The sequence below is a fragment of the Salvelinus namaycush genome, chromosome 9 (genome assembly GCF_016432855.1).
Source record: "Salvelinus namaycush isolate Seneca chromosome 9, SaNama_1.0, whole genome shotgun sequence".
Taxonomy (NCBI): domain Eukaryota; kingdom Metazoa; phylum Chordata; class Actinopteri; order Salmoniformes; family Salmonidae; genus Salvelinus; species Salvelinus namaycush.
In genome coordinates, this window is record NC_052315.1 from 6,045,883 (window position 1) to 6,065,164 (window position 19,282).

The 19,282-nt window shown below is 47.7% G+C and overlaps 1 protein-coding gene across 1 annotated transcript in view; it reads right to left on the reverse strand.

Moving 5' to 3' along the window:
• Positions 1 to 19,282, reverse strand: part of LOC120053616 (E3 ubiquitin-protein ligase RNF13-like) — an 89,281-nt gene that overhangs the window by 55,182 nt on the left and 14,817 nt on the right. Inside the window, exon 4 of the mRNA XM_039000758.1 lies at positions 12,683 to 12,808. Within this exon, the coding sequence (XP_038856686.1) occupies positions 12,683 to 12,808 (126 nt within the window). The remainder of the gene's footprint in view (positions 1 to 12,682; positions 12,809 to 19,282) is intronic.

Below are 19,282 nucleotides of genomic sequence, written 5' to 3' on the forward strand. Positions count from 1 at the left end.
GAATCTCCGTCGGTACATTTTGGTAATAAGTGAAGTTGGTTTCACTGAATCTCCATCGGTACATTTTGGTAATAAGTGAAGTTGGTTTCACTTGGTAATAAGTGAAGTTGGTTTCACTGAATCTCCATCGGTACATTTGGGTAATAAGTGAAGTTGGTTTCACTTGGTAATAAGTGAAGTTGGTTTCACTGAATCTCCATCGGTACATTTGGGTAATAAGTGAAGTTGGTTTCACTTGGTAATAAGTGAAGTTGGTTTCACTGAATCTCCGTCGGTACATTTTGGTAATAAGTGAAGTTGGTTTCACTGAATCTCCGTCGGTACATTTTGGTAATAAGTGAAGTTGGTTTCACTGAATCTCTGTCGGTACATTTTGGTAATAAGTGAAGTTGGTTTCACTGAATCTCCGTCGGTACATTTGGGTAATAAGTGGAGGGGGTGTCACTGATATATTTGTTTGCTCATCTATCACTAATCAGAAACATTTAGCATGCAATAATAGGTCTATTATTTTGCTCGATCGTGTAAAGGCAACTCCAAAATCCTGCGGATGTTGTGAAATAAGAACACGAGACTATAAATATAGATTGCTGTTATTTTCTAATAAGTATCATGATGAAGAAACCTTCACAATATAAGCCCCTTACGCCTGCTCCCCTAATAAAAAGGGGAGTGAGGGTAGGAAAGAGATGAAACGTGGATCAAAAAAGCATGGGCTTGTCTCTGCTTCGGTTTCAAAATACAGCTTTTTACTATATGACAGCGGTTCCACATGTATGCCATGATGCAAGTTGTGTGAGAAAAATATTTGTATTTTATTCTGTTATATTTAATTATATTCTTACTACAAAATATGTGTGTTGACTGTGATCGGAGTAGGTGTGTCTTGTCTGTTTAATTAACAAAATAAATGAACTATTGATTTAATTTATTTGGATGTAACAAACATTCCATTGTTTAAAAAATAAATAAATCATTAGTCTTATGTTTCTTAGGACCTGCCTAAACGAATCAATTCTGGACTATTTTTGATGGTGTATATTGACAAGGTAAACATCTACTGTTCTGCCATTGAGCAAGGCAGTTAACCCACTGTTTCCCGGTCGCCGAAGACGTGGATGTCGATTAAGGCAGCCCCCCGCACCTCTCTGATTCCGAGGGGTTGGGTTAAATGCAGAAGACACTTTTCAGTTGAATGCGTTCAGTTGTACAACTGACTAGGTATCCCCTTTCCTTTCAATGGACTTATTACAATAATGCCCACCCACATCACAAGAATGTGGTAAAAATGGGCCTGTTTGTAAAGGGTGTCAAATAAACATTACCCAATTTGTTTTACAGACAAAATACCATAAATCCTAAGTGAAAGCAGTAATAGTCATAAAATCAGTGACTGAACCTAAGCAGGGTCGGGCTGGTTTGGATGGGAGGTGACCTGGGAACACCAGGTGCTGAAAGCTAAGGTCAATGACTACTAAACTGTACTGTCAGTCAGGTATTATAAAACAGAACTTGTCACTTTTATATGTTTATGGCAAAAAAACTAAATATAAGTTTGTCTATTCCATTTGCTTTGGCAATGTAAAAATACGTTTTTGTTCATTGGCAAGTTTTTTTTGTTTGTTGTTCGGCATTTTTTTTCTGGAGGCAAGTCAGTTTTAAGCCGAAGTCTACGCCCCCTTCGTCTGTGATTGGTCAACAGTAGGGATTAATTCAAAGAGGGACCACTCCACTTTCAAAATGGACAAACAGTACTATTGCCGCTTTTTTCTCGTTTTTTCAAGCAATGGTCTTGTAAGGGAGTATGCGAGCACACTCATTTGGTTCGGCTAGCCGAGTTCAGATAGGCGCCAGCCGAACCGAAGCATTTTGACGCCTTTACACAGAGCATGTGCGTCACACAACACGGCCATTTTGTGCCTCTATATTAAGAGTGCGTTTCGTGGTGAGAGGGGCAGGAAAAGGGTCGATTCACCGGCTTTCCGATTTCTGTCCCAGGCGAAGCTTGGTAAGGAGGGGAGAGAAAGGCAGACACGGAAGGGGGGGGAGAGAAAGTGGGGCGGTGTAGTGTAGTGTCGGGTTTCCTTCCCCCACAGCTGGGGTCAAATGGGTCACCAACCAGCCCCCCCCCCCCCCCTTCATCTCCCCTCATTTCAGAGGCCCAGCATGCAGGAAGTGCTAACCTTGCACACACACCCCTCCCTCTTCACCCCCACTTCTCCTTTAGCTGTGAGCTCTACCCCAGGAGGCTGCTGTTCTAAAACAAGGCTTGACATTCAGGTCAATTTGTCAGTGGCATTTGGCCCAACCCTATTGGCCTGGGCCAATATCTCACAGGGTAGTGGATGATGTGTGTATCATTTCAATATCAGGTGATTTTATCTTTAATTAAATCAGATTGACCAAACTAGCCTATAATAACCTACCCTTCATACACAAATAATTACGTTTTTTACATTTTTTAATTATTTATATTTATTGGGGGAAAAATGAAACTTTATGCAATCTCAAAAAGGGTGTTATTGTTAGGTGATTTTGACCAATCAGCAGGCTACAGTTGTAGGGCCCTATAAAATCAGTATTATCTTTTGCTTAAATTCTGTTTTTCGGTTGAGTTTTTCTGGGTTTTCCCCCATTAGTTTCTACTCTAAAAATCACACGTTGGGGTTGCCCTTTAAATACAATTGTGCACCTAGCAAGAAACTGTTGTTTTTGACTGCAGTGTTTCTGTACTGTCAACGTAGGTCTACAGTGTAGCCCACATGTGAAGGCAGAGTTTGAAACATAAATCCGCTTCCGATTGATACAACTCATCATCATATCATTCTGTCTGGTAGGCCTAATTTGCAGTCATCATTTAAATTGGGAAGGTTTTTTTTGGGGGGGGGGTATTTTCATTCAAGACTTCAAGACAGTATTAAAGACAGTATTTTCAACCAAGACTTTCAACTAAACATTTTCAATAACTGGGTCGCATACTCACTGTTGCCTTAGTTAACATTTACTGGTAGATCTGACAACCTACCGATGTCGTTCTTCTGTGAGCTGGTCCGTGCAACAACCAGTTGAGAGCTGCTCGACAGCTGATTCCTCTCCAACTAGGCTGTGTGTGCGGAACGCGGGTGCTAAATAATCTACATAGTGAACTAACATTAATTATATAGCCGCGATTGAAAATAGCAGGCCACTGATGTGGATGGGTGCAATGGCCCAGTGGGTTTCCAAAAACCTCCCCACACACACACACACACACACACACACACACACACACACACACACACACTATTCCAACCATTAAAACGCCCAAAGCCCCTCACTTGATCTCCTCTCTCCATCCACTACCACAGAGTGGCATGTCTCCCTCTGCCCAGACACCTCTCTCCATCCACTACCACAGAGTGGCATGTCTCCCTCAGACACCTCTCTCCATCCACTACCACAGAGTGGCATGTCTCCCTCAGACACCTCTCTCCATCCACTACCACAGAGTGGCATGTCTCCCTCAGACACCTCTCTCCATCCACTACCACAGAGTGGCATGTCTCCCTCAGACACCTCTCTCCATCCACTACCACAGAGTGGCATGTCTCCCTCAGACACCTCTCTCCATCCACTACCACAGAGTGGCATGTCTCCCTCAGACACCTCTCTCCATCCACTACCACAGAGTGGCATGTCTCCCTCAGACACCTCTCTCCATCCACTACCACAGAGTGGCATGTCTCCCTCAGACACCTCTCTCCATCCACTACCACAGAGTGGCATGTCTCCCTCAGACACCTCTCTCCATCCACTACCACAGAGTGGCATGTCTCCCTCAGACACCTCTCTCCATCCACTACCACAGAGTGGCATGTCTCCCTCAGACACCTCTCTCCATCCACTACCACAGAGTGGCATGTCTCCCTCAGACACCTCTCTCCATCCACTACCACAGAGTGGCATGTCTCCCTCAGACACCTCTTTCCATCCACTACCACAGAGTGGCATGTCTCCCTCAGACACCTCTCTCCATCCACTACCACAGAGTGGCATGTCTCCCTCAGACACCTCTCTCCATCCACTACCACAGAGTGGCATGTCTCCCTCAGACACCTCTCTCCATCCACTACCACAGAGTGGCATGTCTCCCTCAGACACCTCTCTCCATCCACTACCACAGAGTGGCATGTCTCCCTCAGACACCTCTCTCCCTCCACTACCACAGAGTGGCATGTCTCCCTCAGACACCTCTCTCCATCCACTACCACAGAGTGGCATGTCTCCCTCAGACACCTCTCTCCATCCACTACCACAGAGTGGCATGTCTCCCTCAGACACCTCTCTCCATCCACTACCACAGAGTGGCATGTCTCCCTCAGACACCTCTCTCCATCCACTACCACAGAGTGGCATGTCTCCCTCAGACACCTCTCTCCATCCACTACCACAGAGTGGCATGTCTCCCTCAGACACCTCTCTCCATCCACTACCAGAGTGGCATGTCTCCCTCAGACACCTCTCTCCATCCACTACCACAGAGTGGCATGTCTCCCTCAGACACCTCTCTCCATCCACTACCACAGAGTGGCATGTCTCCCTCAGACACCTCTCTCCATCCACTACCACAGAGTGGCATGTCTCCCTCAGACACCTCTCTCCATCCACTACCACAGAGTGGCATGTCTCCCTCAGACACCTCTCTCCCTCCACTACCACAGAGTGGCATGTCTCCCTCAGACACCTCTCTCCATCCACTACCACAGAGTGGCATGTCTCCCTCAGACACCTCTCTCCATCCACTACCACAGAGTGGCATGTCTCCCTCAGACACCTCTCTCCATCCACTACCACAGAGTGGCATGTCTCCCTCAGACACCTCTCTCCATCCACTACCACAGAGTGGCATGTCTCCCTCAGACACGACACTCAACAACGGTGTGTATTATCTCCTTTTATGGCTGAAACAATCCATCTCTCTTTCAAACGGTCACATGGTACTGTCTAGCACAATGCTCCCCGTAAGGGGGCCAAAATGGATTCCTGGATTCCGCCTTTGTTTCACTGACATTTACACTTCTGGTACAGTAAAAAGTCTGGGAGCTGTGTAGCTTGGTGTGGTGGACTGGGGATGAGAGCTGTGTAGCTTGGTGTGGTGGACTGGGGATGAGAGCTGTGTCGCCTGGTGGGGCAGCGGGGGGATGAGAGCTGTGTAGCTTGGTGGGGCGGAGGGGGGAGGGGAGCTGTGTAGCTTGGTGGGGCGGAGGGGGGAGGGGAGCTGTGTAGCTTGGTGGGGCGGAGGGGGGAGGGGAGCTGTGTAGCTTGGTGGGGCGGAGGGGGGAGGGGAGCTGTGTAGCTTGGTGGGGCGGAGGGGGAGGGGAGCTGTGTAGCTTGGTGGGGCGGAGGGGGGAGGGGAGCTGTGTAGCTTGGTGGGGCGGAGGGGGGAGGGGAGCTGTGTAGCTTGGTGGGGCGGAGGGGGGAGGGGAGCTGTGTAGCTTGGTGGGGCGGAGGGGGGAGGGGAGCTGTGTAGCTTGGTGGGGCGGAGGGGGAGCTGTGTAGCTTGGTGGGGCGGTGGGGGAGCTGTGTAGCTTGGTGGGGCGGAGGGGGAGCTGTGTAGCTTGGTGGGGCGGAGGGGGGAGGGGAGCTGTGTAGCTTGGTGGGGCGGAGGGGGAAGGAGAGCTGTGTAGCTTGGTGGGACGTAGGGGGGAGGGGAGCTGTGTTGCTTGGTGGGGCGGAGGGGGGAGGGGAGCTGTGTAGCTTGGTAGGGCGGACGGGGGAAGGGGAGCTGTGTTGCTTGGTGGGGCGGAGGGGGAAGGAGAGCTGTGTTGCTTGGTGGGGCGGAGGGGGAAGGAGAGCTGTGTAGCTTGGTGGGACGGAGGCGGGAGGGGAGCTGTGTAGCTTGGTGGGGTGGACGGGGGAGGGGAGCTTCAACATCCGACTGACTGTTTCGTGGTCTGGGGGAAGACTGGGAGAGTAAAGTACTTGAATTTGGACTGAACTGTCCTTTTAACTGGTCCGAGTGTGTTATTGACTGTTCTTGGATCAGTTTCCTGGGTCCGTTTGTTGGTGGTGCTTACTGATAAAGGCAGATCTGAGGCCAGGCCTATTGTGTCGGTCTCTGGTTGACACACAACTGGAGAGGGTAGAGGGGGTCATCCGGTTTCAGACCCAGGGAACACCTCACTCTGTTTGTGTCTGTGTGTGTGAGATGTAGAAAGGCCTTATAAGGCATGGAGCAGGAGAGAGACCAGGGACCACAGCCAGCTCCAAAGTTCTACTCTCTCTCTCGTTCTCTTCTTTCTCTTCCCTTCATCTGTTTATCATTCTGTCTCCTCTCACTTCCTACCATCTCTGTGTGATTCTGTCTCCTCTCACTTCCTACCATCTCTGTGTGATTCTGTCTCCTCTCATCCTCTCTTTACTCCTGCTCTGATTTCACAGACACAATAAAACTGTGTTCTCTCCCTCTTCTTTCCTCTTGTGAGGAACTGTGCTTCCTTGTGCACGACTGTGTGTTTTCACCTTCATCCTCAGTATTGTTCATTTGAAGCATGTATCATACGTTGTCATCTGAGAGGCAGACAATCTATGATGCTACGGCTCAAATGATCAAAATCAGAGCTTTTCATTCCGTCTCTCTCTCTCTCCTCACATATCGCCTCCCCCACTCCTCCTCTCTCCAGGTCTCTCTCTCCCGACCTTTTCACTCCTTGACCTCTCCTCACATATCGCCTCCCCCACCCTCCTCTCTCTCACCTGCTTTTCTTCACAAACACTCTCTCTCATATCGCCTCCCCCACTCCTCAACTCTCCCGGTCTCTCTCGGTCTCTCTCTCTGGTGAGTAATGGGGCGGATGGAGTGGTGTTCTCCACAGTTCCTGGGACTTATTAGGAAAACACAACTTCTATACATTCTGCGCGCCCCACACAAACACACAAACTTTTTTCCGCAGACTCGAAGTGAGACGGTTCGGAGTGCCGTGCCGCGCAAACATTAAAAACGGCTCCTTTGTTGCGGAGAAGAAAATTAGGCCTACTATGCTGCTACACTAAAGTCTTGTGGATTTTCCATTTATTAAAAAAGGGTTTTAACTCGGTATAAGAAACGATGCTTTCGACTGTCCTTAAAAAACCAAGCCTCTGTCTCTCTTTGGTTGGAGCTCGATTGCGTTGAGACGTTGGCGTAAAGTAAAAGGTGTCTTTTCCATCTGCTAGCTCCGGCCTGCTAGCTGTCTGAATCGCCGTGTCTCCAGCTCGCCTAGCTACTCACTGGACCCTATGATCACTCAGCTACACATGCCTCTCCCTAAATGTCAATATGCCTTGTCTACTGCTGTTTTGGTTAGTGATTATTGTCTTATTTCACTGTAGAGCCTCCAGCCCTGCTCAATATGCCTTAGCTAGCCCTTTTGTTCCACCCCCCACACATGCGGTGACCTAACCTGGCTTAAATGGTGCCTCTAGAGACAAAACCTCTCTCATCATCACTCACTCCCTAGGTTTACCTCCACTGTATTCACATCCTACCATACCTTTGTCTGTACATTATGCCTTGAATCTATTCTTCCGCGCCCAGATGTCTGCTCCTTTTACTCTCTGTTCCGAATGCACTAGACAACCAGTTCTTATAGCCTTTAGCCGTACCCTTATCCTACTCCTCCTCTGTTCCTCTGGTGATGTGGAGGTTAATCCAGGCCTTGCAGTCCCCAGCATCACTCCCATTCCCCAGACGCTCTCATTTGTTGACTTCTGTAACCGTAAAAGCCTTGGTTTCATGCATGTTAACCTGTTTGGGCTGCAAGCCCGACGTCGGTACAATTATGACAACAGCCAGCTCAAAGTGCAGGGCGCGAAATTCAAAAGATACTTTTTTTAAATATTTAACTTTCACACATTAACAAGTCCAATACAGCATATGAAAGGTACACATCTTGTGAATCAAGCCAACATGTCCGATTTTTTAAATGTTTTACAGGGAAGACAAAATATGTAAATCTATTAGCTAACCACGTTAGCAAAAGACACCACTTTTCTTACTCCATCAGTTTTTTACTCCATCAGTAGCTATCACAAATTCGGCCAAATAAAGAAATAAATAGCCACTAACCAAGAAACAACTTCATCAGATGACAGTCTGATAACATATTTATTGTATAGCATATGTTTTTTTCGAAAAATGTGCATATTTCAGGTATAAATCATAGTTTACATTGCAGCTACAGTCAGAAATTGCACCGAAAGCAGCCATAATATTTACAGACACCAACGTCAAATACCTAATTACTCATCATAAAACATTTCTGAAAAATACATAGTGTACAGTAAATGAAAGACAGGCATCTTGTGATGCCAGACAATATTTCCGATTTATTAAGTGTTTTACAGCGAAAACAAAATGTAGCGCTATATTAGCGTAGCCACAATAGCCAGAAACACTTGGGCGCCCACGACCAGTTCACATGCACGACAGATATATGAAATAACATCATAAATTGGGTCTTACTTTTGCTGATCTTTCATCAGAATGTTGAACAAGGTGTCCTTTGTCCAGATGAGTTGTTGTTTGGATTCAGAATGGCAACTTTCCCTCTCCATTTAGCAAGTGTGCTAGCCGGGTTGCACGGATCTCTCCATGTAAACAAACGGAAGAGAACGGAACACGGCAAAACTCCCGAAAAAATTTCAATAATCTGATGAAACTATATTGAAAAAACATACGTTACGATGATATGGTGACATGTATCAAATAAAATCTAAGACGGAGATGTTAGTCGTCCATAACGGGAGCAAAACAGAACGCATATCCATGTCCAAGTCGCGCGCTTCAGAGTACCGGAAGTGGACGGTCACGTCAAAGAAATAGCTTTTATTCCACCTCAGACCAAGATAAACACAAAATTTCTTCTCTCACATCCTCTTGACACCCAGAGGAAGGCGTATGAAGTGTACGTAGGCTCCTACGTGTCATGACCATGTATAGGCAGGAAGTTGAACAGAGCATATATTTCTGACATTCCACTTCCTGGTCAGGGAAAGTGCTGCCAAATGAGTTCTGTTTCACTCAGAGAAATAATTCAAACGGTTTTAGAAACTAGAGAGTGTTTTCTATCCAATAGTAATAATAATATGCATATTGTACGAGCAAGAATTGAGTACGACGCCGTTTGAAATGGACACATTTTATCAGGCTACTCAATACTACCCCTTGCAGCCATAACAGGTTAACATTAGAAGCCTCCTCCCTAAGTTTGTTTTATTCACTGCTTTAGCACACTCCGCCAACCCAGATGTCCTAGCCGTGTCTGAATCCTGGCTTAGGAAGGCCACCAAAAATCCTGAAATTTCCATCCCTAACTATAACATTTTCCGACAAGATAGAACTGACAAAGGGGGCGGAGTTGCAATCTACTGCAGAGATAGTCTGCAGAGTTCTGTCATACTATCCAGGTCTGTGCCCCAAAAATGCAAGCTTCTACTTTTAAAAATCCACCTTTTTAGAAACAAGACTCTCACCATTGCCGTTTGTTATAGACCCCCCTCAGCCCCCAGCTCTGCCCTGGACACCATATATGACTTGATCACCCCCATCCATCTTCAGAGCTCGTGCTGTTAGGTGACCTAAACTGGGACATGCTTAACACCCCGGCCGTCCTACAATCTAAGCTAGATGCCCTCAATCTCACACAAATTATCAAGAAACCTACCAGGTACAACCCTAAATCCGTAACCGTGGGCACCCTCTTAAATATCATCCTGACCAACTTTCCCTCTAAATACACCTCTGCTGTCTTCAACCAGATCTCAGCGATCACTGCCTCATTGCCTGCGTGCGTAATGGGTCTGCGGTCAAACAACCAACCCTCATCACTGTCAAACGCTCCCTAAAACAGATATAGCCCTTGGTTCACCACAGACTTAACTGCCCTTGACCAGCACAAAAACATCCTGTGGCGTTCTGCATTAGCATCGAATAGCCCCCGCTATATGCAACTTTTCAGGGAAGTCAGGAACCAATATACAAAGTCAGTTAGGAAAGCTAAGGCTAGCTTTTCAAACAGAAATTTGCATCCTGTAGCACTAATTCCAAAAGGTTTTGGGACACTGTAAAGTCCATGGAGAATAAGAGCACCTCCTCCCAGCTGCCCACTGCACTGAGGATAGGAAACACTGTCACCACCAATAAATACACAATAATCGATAGTTTCAATAAGCATTTTTCTACGGCTGGCCATGCTTTCCACCTGGCTACCCCTACCCCGGCCAACATCTCAGCACCCCCTGCAGCAATTTGCCCAAGCCCCGCGCTTCTCCTTCACCCAAATCCAGACAGCTGATGTTCTGAAAGAGCTGCAAAATCGGGACCCCTACATATCAGCTTAGATAGACAATCTGGACCCTCTCTTTCTAAAACTTTCCGCCAAAATTGTTGCAACCCCTATTACTAGCCTATCCTCTCTTTTGTATCGTCTGAGATCCCCAAAGATTGCCGCGGTCATCCCCCTCTACAAAGGGGGAGACACTCTAGACCCAAACTGTTATAGACCTATATCCATCCTGCCTTTCTAAAATCTTCGAAAGCCATGTTAACAAACAGATCACCGACCATTTCGAATCCCACTGTACCTTCTCCACTATGCAATCTGGTTTCCGAGCTGGTCATGGTTGCACCTCAGCCACGCTCAAGGTCCTAAACGATATCATAAACGCCATCGATAAAAGACAGTAACTGTGCAGCTGTCTTCATCAACCTGGCCAAGGCTTTTGACTCTGTCAATCACCACATTCTTATCGGCAGACTCAATAGCCTTGGCTTCTCAAATGACTGCCTCGCCTGGTTCACCAACTACTTCTCAGATAGAGTTCAGTGTGTCAAATCGGAGGGCCTGTTGTCCGGACCTCTGGCAGTCTCTATGGGAGTGCCACAGAGTTCAATCCTCGGGCCGACTCTTTTCTCTGTATACATCATTGATGTCGCTCTTGCTGCTGGTGATTCTCTGATCCACCTCTACGCAGACGACACCATTCTGTATACATCTGGCCCTTCTTTGGACACTGTGTTAACAAACCTCCAAACGAGCTTCAACGCCATACAACACTCCTTCCATGGCCTACAACTGCTTTTAAATGCTAGTAAAACTAAGTGCATGCTCTTCAACCGATTGCTGCCCACACACTCCCGCCCGATTAGCATCACTACTCTGGACGGTTCTGAATTAGAATATGTGGACAACTACCTAGGTGTCTGGTTAGACTAAACTCTCCTTCCACACTCACATTAAGCATCTCCAATCCAAAATTAAATCTAGAATTGGCTTCCTATTTCGCAACAAAGCATCCTTCACTCATGCTGCCAAACATACCCTCGTAAAAATGACTATCCTACCGATCCTTGACTTTGGCGATGTCATTTATAAAATAGCCACCAACACTCTAATCAGCAAATTGGATCCAGTCTATCACAGTGCCATCCGTTTTGTCACCAAAGCCCCATATACTACCCACCACTGCAACCTGTATGCTCTCGTTGGCTGGCCCTCACTACATATTTGTCGCCAAACCCACTGGCTCCAGGTCATCTGTAAGTCTTTGCTAGGTAAAGCCCCGCCTTATCTCAGCTCACTGGTCACCATAGCAGCACCCACCCGTAGCACGCGCTCCAGCAGGTATATTTCACTGGTCATCCCCAAAGCCAATTCCTCCTTTGGCCGCCTTTCCTTCCAGTTCTCTGCTGCCAATGACTGGAACGAATTGCAAAAATCACTGAAGCTGGAGTCTTATATCTCCCTCTCTAACTTTAAGCATCAGCTGTCTGAGCAGCTTACCGATCACTATACCTGTACACAGCCAATCTGTAAATAGCACACCCGACTACCTCATCCCCATATTATTATTTACCCTCTTGCTCTTTTGCACCCCAGTATCTCTAATTGCACATCATCATCTGCACATATATATCACTCCAGTATTAATACTAAATTGTACTTATTTCGCCACTATGACCTATTTATTGCCTACCTCCCTACTCTTCTACATTTAAACACTGTACATAGATTTTTCTATTGTGTTATTGACTGTACGTTTGTTTATGTGTAACTGTGTTGTTGTTTTTGTCGCACTGCTTTGCTTTATCTTGGCCAGGTCGCAGTTATAATTGAGAACTTGTTCTCAACTGGCAAACCTGGTTAAATAAAGGTGAAATAAAAAAATTAAAAAATAAAAATACCATGTTAAAATGACGACAATTCCTTTGTTTACAGCTTTGTATTTCTGCAAAGGGTCGTTGAGGGCACCAAGTTAATGGAACACGAGAGAAGCAGGGGATGAGCGGAGGGAGGGATGGGTACAGTGCCAGAACAGGAAGTCCTGACTGGGCAACAGCCATTTCCTGTGTACTGTGCTGCATGTAAGAGGGGCTCGAGGCAGAAGTTGTGCCTTAGGATCAGCTTTCCCAATCCCATCAGGAGGTAAAAGAGGAAACTGACTCTGGATCAGTGCTAAGTGGTAACTTCATCGTAGACCATAAAGGGGCCTTGAGGTAGAATTAAAACACATATCTAGGATCAGAATATCCTAACCCCAATCGTAACATTAACCATTAGGGGGATGCTAAAATATCTTATGTTGTATAAGTGGCTAGGGGACACTTCGGAGAAACCAATAATACATCATATAGGGAGGTTTTTGTGAGTGCAATGCACCTTACCTTGATGTCAAAGTTACAGTCGAAGCGCTTGATGAGCACGATGAAGGCGCCAGTGAGGTTGTCCCGGATAGGGGGTGGGTCGATGGGCTCGCAGGCATTTGCGGGCCGTGCACCAATCAGAAAGCCCTGTTGATGTGACATCACAGTACAGTTAGAGCATCAGTTATTAGCTGTTTAAGGAACATGGTCAACACAACCAAACAGCGTGTGATGGATTCTGTCGACTAAGTAACTTTACGTTCAAATACCAAAAACAGAAAATTGTCCATTTTTATCTTTGCTCTCCTCAACAGAAACATTTACTGGAAATAAATATTCACTGGATTCTATAATAAATATTCACTGGAAGATCAAACATCTAAAATTAGATCAATTAGACTAGAGAGAAATGGTGAGACACGTACTAAACTAAGATAATAGAAATGACATAACAATTCAATAAAATAAAAGAATGTAAATGGCTAAAGTAACAGTCAATATGGGTCCTGAATTTTGTTTTAATTAAAGCTGCAATATTTAACTTTTTGAAAGAGAGAGGGGGGAGGGAGAGAGCACCAGAGAGGGGGGAGGGAGGGAGAGAGAGAGCACCAGAGAGGGTGGAGGGAGGGAGAGAGCACGAGAGAGGAGGGAGGAAGGGAGAGAGAGCACGAGAGAGGAGGGAGGAAGGGAGAGAGAGAGAGCACCAGAGGGGGGGGGGCGGGAGAGAGAGAGAGAGAGAGAGAGAGAGAGAGAGAGAGAGAGAGAGAGAGAGAGAGCACCAGAGGGGGGGTGGGAGAGAGAGAGCACCAGAGGGGGGGCGAGAGAGAGAGAGAGAGAGAGAGAGCACCAGAGGGGGGGCGAGAGAGAGAGCACCAGAGGGGGGGCGAGAGAGAGAGCACCAGAGGGGGGGCGAGAGAGAGAGAGAGAGAGAGAGAGAGAGAGAGAGAGAGAGAGAGAGAAAACGAGAGATGGGGGAGGGAGAGGGAGCACCAGAGAGGGGGGCGGGAGAGAGAGAGCACCAGAGGGGGGGCGGGAGAGAGAGAGAGAAAAAACGAGAGATGAGGGAGGGAGGGGGAGAGAGAGAACGAGAGAGGGGGGCGAGAGAGAGAGAGAACGAGAGAGAGGGGAGAGAACGAGAGAGAGGGGAGAGAACGAGAGAGAGGGGAGAGAACGAGAGAGGGGAGAGAGCACCAGAGAGGAGGGAGAGAGAGAGAACGAGAGAGAGGGGGGAGGGAGAGAGAACGAGAGAGGGGGGAGAGAGGGAGCGAGAGAGCACCAGAGAGGAGAGAGGAAGGGAGAGAGAGCAGGAGGGAGGGAGGGAGCACCAGAGAGGAGGGAGAGAGAGAACGAGAGGGGGGAGGGAGAGAGATAACGAGAGAGAGGGGAGGGGGAGGGAGAGAGGGAGCACCAGAGAGGGAGAGAGAGAGAACGAGAGAGAGGGGGGAGGGAGGGAGAGAACGAGAGAGAGGGGGGAGGGAGAGAACGAGAGAGAGGGGGGAGGGAGAGAACGAGAGAGAGGGGGGAGAGAACGAGAGAGGGAGAGAACGAGAAAGGGAGAGAACGAGAGAGGGAGAGAACGAGAAAGGGAGAGAATGAGAGAGGGAGGAGGGAGAGAGAGAGGGGGGGGGGAGAGAGAGAGAGGGGGAAAAGAGTGAAAGTGAGTTTGGCTGGTAAACTTGGTTTGAAAAGGGTAGCCATATTGGCAGTCCTTGAGTTATAATGCTATTTTCAAGGGAATATCGGTGCCAACATTGGCCAAAATGGTAACATCTATACCCCCAGTGAGTCAGACTCCACAGGGTGTGATGCACAGAGCACTGTGCTAATGAAACCCAGCAGGTCCTGCAGCTCTGGAGTCTCGGACCCGCCTCGGGCATGACTCAGCCTGTCAGAACACAGCCAGAGAGAGGCAGGCCTAATTTCAGGGCCTGATGCTGTCCAATTACACTGAGGTACTGTTCAAGTGTTTCCATTCAGGGAGAGGTGTTCTGGGGTTTCTTCAGTGAGTGAAACGTTCATTACATTGCAGACAGAAATGTAATGAATAGAGCCGAATGACACAATTCTCTTCTACAAGACAGATAATCGTATCTGTTCTGCACATTCTATTTCTATCTGAATATTCTGTAATGTTGTGCCCTCCTGAACAAATTGCTGCTCTCCAGTGTTTTGTCCCACTGGCTTCACAGTAACCTCACGCCAGCTGGCTTCACAGTAACCACACGCCAGCTGGCTTCACAGTAACCACACGCCAGCTGGCTTCACAGTAACCACACGCCAACTGGCTTCACAGTAACCACACGCCAACTGGCTTCACAGTAACCACACGCCAACTGGCTTCACAGTAACCACACGCCAACTGGCTTCACAGTAACCACACGCCAACTGGCTTCACAGTAACCACACGCCAACTGGCTTCACAGTAACCACACGCCAACTGGCTTCACAGTAACCACACGCCAACTGGCTTCACAGTAACCTCACGCCAACTGGCTTCACAGTAACCACACGCCAACTGGCTTCACAGTAACCACACGCCAACTGGCTTCACAGTAACCTCACGCCAACTGGCTTCACAGTAACCTCACGCCAACTGGCTTCACAGTAACCACACGCCAACTGGTTTCACAGTAACCTCACGCCAACTGGTTTCACAGTAACCACACGCCAACTGGCTTCACAGTAACCACACGCCAGCTGGCTTCACAGTAACCACACGCCAGCTGGCTTCACAGTAACCACACGCCAACTGGCTTCACAGTAACCACACGCCAACTGGCTTCACAGTAACCACACGCCAACTGGCTTCACAGTAACCACACGCCAACTGGCTTCACAGTAACCACACGCCAACTGGCTTCACAGTAACCACACGCCAACTGGCTTCACAGTAACCACACGCCAACTGGCTTCACAGTAACCTCACGCCAACTGGCTTCACAGTAACCACACGCCAACTGGCTTCACAGTAACCACACGCCAACTGGCTTCACAGTAACCTCACGCCAACTGGCTTCACAGTAACCACACGCCAACTGGCTTCACAGTAACCACACGCCATATGGCTTCACAGTAACCACACGCCATATGGCTTCACAGTAACCACACGCCAGCTGGCTTCACAGTAACCACACGCCAGCTGGCTTCACAGTAACCTCACGCCAGCTGGCTTCACAGTAACCACACGCCAGCTGGCTTCACAGTAACCTCACGCCAGCTGGCTTCACAGTAACCACACGCCAGCTGGCTTCACAGTAACCTCACGCCAGCTGGCTTCACAGTAACCACACGCCAGCTGGCTTCACAGTAACCACACGCCAGCTGGCTTCACAGTAACCTCACGCCAACTGGCTTCACAGTAACCACACGCCAACTGGCTTCACAGTAACCACACGCCAGCTGGCTTCACAGTAACCTCACGCCAGCTGGCTTCACAGTAACCTCACGCCAACTGGCTTCACAGTAACCTCACGCCAGCTGGCTTCACAGTAACCACACGCCAACTGGCTTCACAGTAACCACACGCCAGCTGGCTTCACAGTAACCACACGCCAACTGGCTTCACAGTAACCACACGCCAACTGGCTTCACAGTAACCACACGCCAACTGGCTTCACAGTAACCACACGCCAACTGGTTTCACAGTAACCTCACGCCAGCTGGCTTCACAGTAACCACACGCCAACTGGCTTCACAGTAACCACACGCCAGCTGGCTTCACAGTAACCACACGCCAGCTGGCTTCACAGTAACCACACGCCAGCTGGCTTCACAGTAACCACACGCCAACTGGCTTCACAGTAACCACACGCCAACTGGCTTCACAGTAACCACACGCCAACTGGCTTCACAGTAACCTCACGCCAACTGGCTTCACAGTAACCACACGCCAACTGGCTTCACAGTAACCTCACGCCAGCTGGCTTCACAGTAACCACACGCCAACTGGCTTCACAGTAACCACACGCCAGCTGGTTTCACATTTAACCAGATTTATTGATTTGGTAATATCTGTCCCATTTCCTTGCCCTATTAAAAGGCTGCAATATGTAACTTTATGGGCGACCAGACCAAATTCACATAGAAATGTGTTATAGATCTGTAATTCTCATTGAAGACACGTTCTTAAGTTTAGTTGAGTCGTTTACTTTGTTTTTGTACACCAGCTAAAAAAAAAAAAAGTTGAAAATACAGTATTATTTGGTTATGTAAATGATATTTCTCAGCGGTTTATATGGTACAATGACTCTCTACTTGCTTGTTTTATCAAACTGAAATTAGATGAACCATTTGAATTTTAGCAACCAGGAAACGGCAGAGCGATTTCTGCACAGCGCATCTTAAAACCAGTGTAATTGCACATCCTATCAGATGGTTGCCCGGGGTGACAGGCTGAGAGAGAGGGTTGTGTCCCAAATTGTTATTTATTTTACCTTTTTTAACTAGGCAAGTCAGTTAAGAACAAATTCTTATTTACAATGATGGCCTACACCGGCCAAACCCTGACGACGCTGGGCCAATTGTGAGCCGCTCTTTGGGACTCCCAATCGCGGCCGGTTGTGATACAGCCTGGAATGGAACCGGGGTCTGTAGTACTGAGATGCAGGTTCTTAGACCGCTGTGATACAGCCTGGAATGGAACCGGGGTCTGTAGTACTGAGATGCAGGGTCTTAGACCGCTGTGATACAGTCTGGAATGGAACCAGGGTCTGTAGTACTGAGATGCAGGGTCTTAGACCGCTGTGATACAGCCTGGAATGGAACCAGGGTCTGTAGTACTGAGATGCAGGGTCTTAGACCGCTGTGATACAGCCTGGAATGGAACCAGGGTCTGTAGTACTGAGATGCAGGGTCTTAGACCGCTGTGATACAGTCTGGAATGGAACCAGGGTCTGTAGTACTGAGATGCAGGGTCTTAGACCGCTGTGATACAGCCTGGAATGGAACCAGGGTCTGTAGTACTGAGATGCAGGGTCTTAGACCGCTGTGATACAGCCTGGAAAGGAACCAGGGTCTGTAGTACTGAGATGCAGGGTCTTAGACCGCTGTGATACAGCCTGGAAAGGAACCAGGGTCTGTAGTACTGAGATGCAGGGTCTTAGACCGCTGCGCCACTCGGGAGATAAAATGGCACCCACCCTATTCCCCATATACACAGATGCCTATAAGGCCCGGTCAGAAGTAGTGCACCATGTCGGCAATAGGGTGCGATCTGGGACGCAGCTGAGCTGTAAATTGCTGTGGGATTGGGTGGGGGTGGGGCCTTGACTCAGCACCAGCTACAGCCAGCGGTGAAAGTTTTAGTGGAGGAGCTTGAATTCAGTCTCAGGAGACATGCCAGTGCCTAGAACTTCAAAACAGACCCAGACTTCCTGCATTGCCAGTACTTTTCTCTGTGTATGTACACCTTACACTGCTAAGACTGTGTGTGTGTGTGTGTGTGTGTGTGTGTGTGTGTGTGTGTGTGTGTGTACACCTTACACTGCTACGACTGTGTGTGTGTGTTTTCTGAATGGCAGCGACACAGCTCTTGCAAGCTGCCACATTGAGGTCAATCTCTCCAAATAAAAAAGGATGATCAATGAAAGAGTAAAACGTATAGAAACAAACCATCAACTTCCCCCAGAGGACAGCATCTCATATGTACAGGTAACTGTCAAAATAAAAGGTAACACCAACATATTGTCTTAATAGGGCGTTGGGCCACCACAAACCGACCGGAACAGCTTCAATGCGCCTTTATATTCTACAAGTGTGTGGAACTCTGTTGGAGGGATGCGACATCATTCTTCCACAAGAAATTCCATCATTTGGTGTTTTATTGATGTTGGTGGAAAAACCCGTCTCAGGTCCAGCTCCAAAATATCCCGCTAGTGTTCAATTGGGTTGAGATCAGGTGACTGATACACACCCTTTAAACCTCCTTCGGTTCTCCGAGACGCCTCTTTCAAAGTCAAAGATCTCTTCTTCTAGCCAAAATAAAGGGCAACTGGGCATTTGTATACATGTAAGTATGATGGGGATTGTTAATTTCTTAATTAACTCGGGAACCATACCAGTGTGGAAGCAACTGCCTTTCAACATGCTTTGTATCCCTCATTTACTCAAGTGTTTCCTTTTATGTTGTCAAGTCAATTACAAAAGCTTGTTCCATTCTTGATTTGATACAAAGGAGGTAGTGAAGAACTGGCAATGGAAGCTGATAGATGGTCTACTTTATATTGAATCCTGTTTCAAAAAGGAACACAGACTGGAATTCTCACTGGATACCTTCTGCAAAGCCTGCTATGACATCACTGCGCCACTGCCTCACATTTTCACCTGGCTCAGAACAAGCTACAATAGCTCCCCCTGTTGGCAATGGACCCACAAGGAAATGCCTAAACACTCCTCTGTACAGAATACAGTATACTTGAGGGAAAAATACAATAAAACACCTGCCATTTTTTTACGTTATTTTTTTAAAAGTTTAACAACCGATTGTTCGTTTCAGGTTTTGAATTCGGGGGCCGATGTTGGTAAATAATTTCCTTACCATATAAAAGAGGAACCATTTTGGTTCCCGGAGGTGGGTTTCCTCTGACTTTTCAGCATTGACTTGACACAGTGCTGAGAGACTTT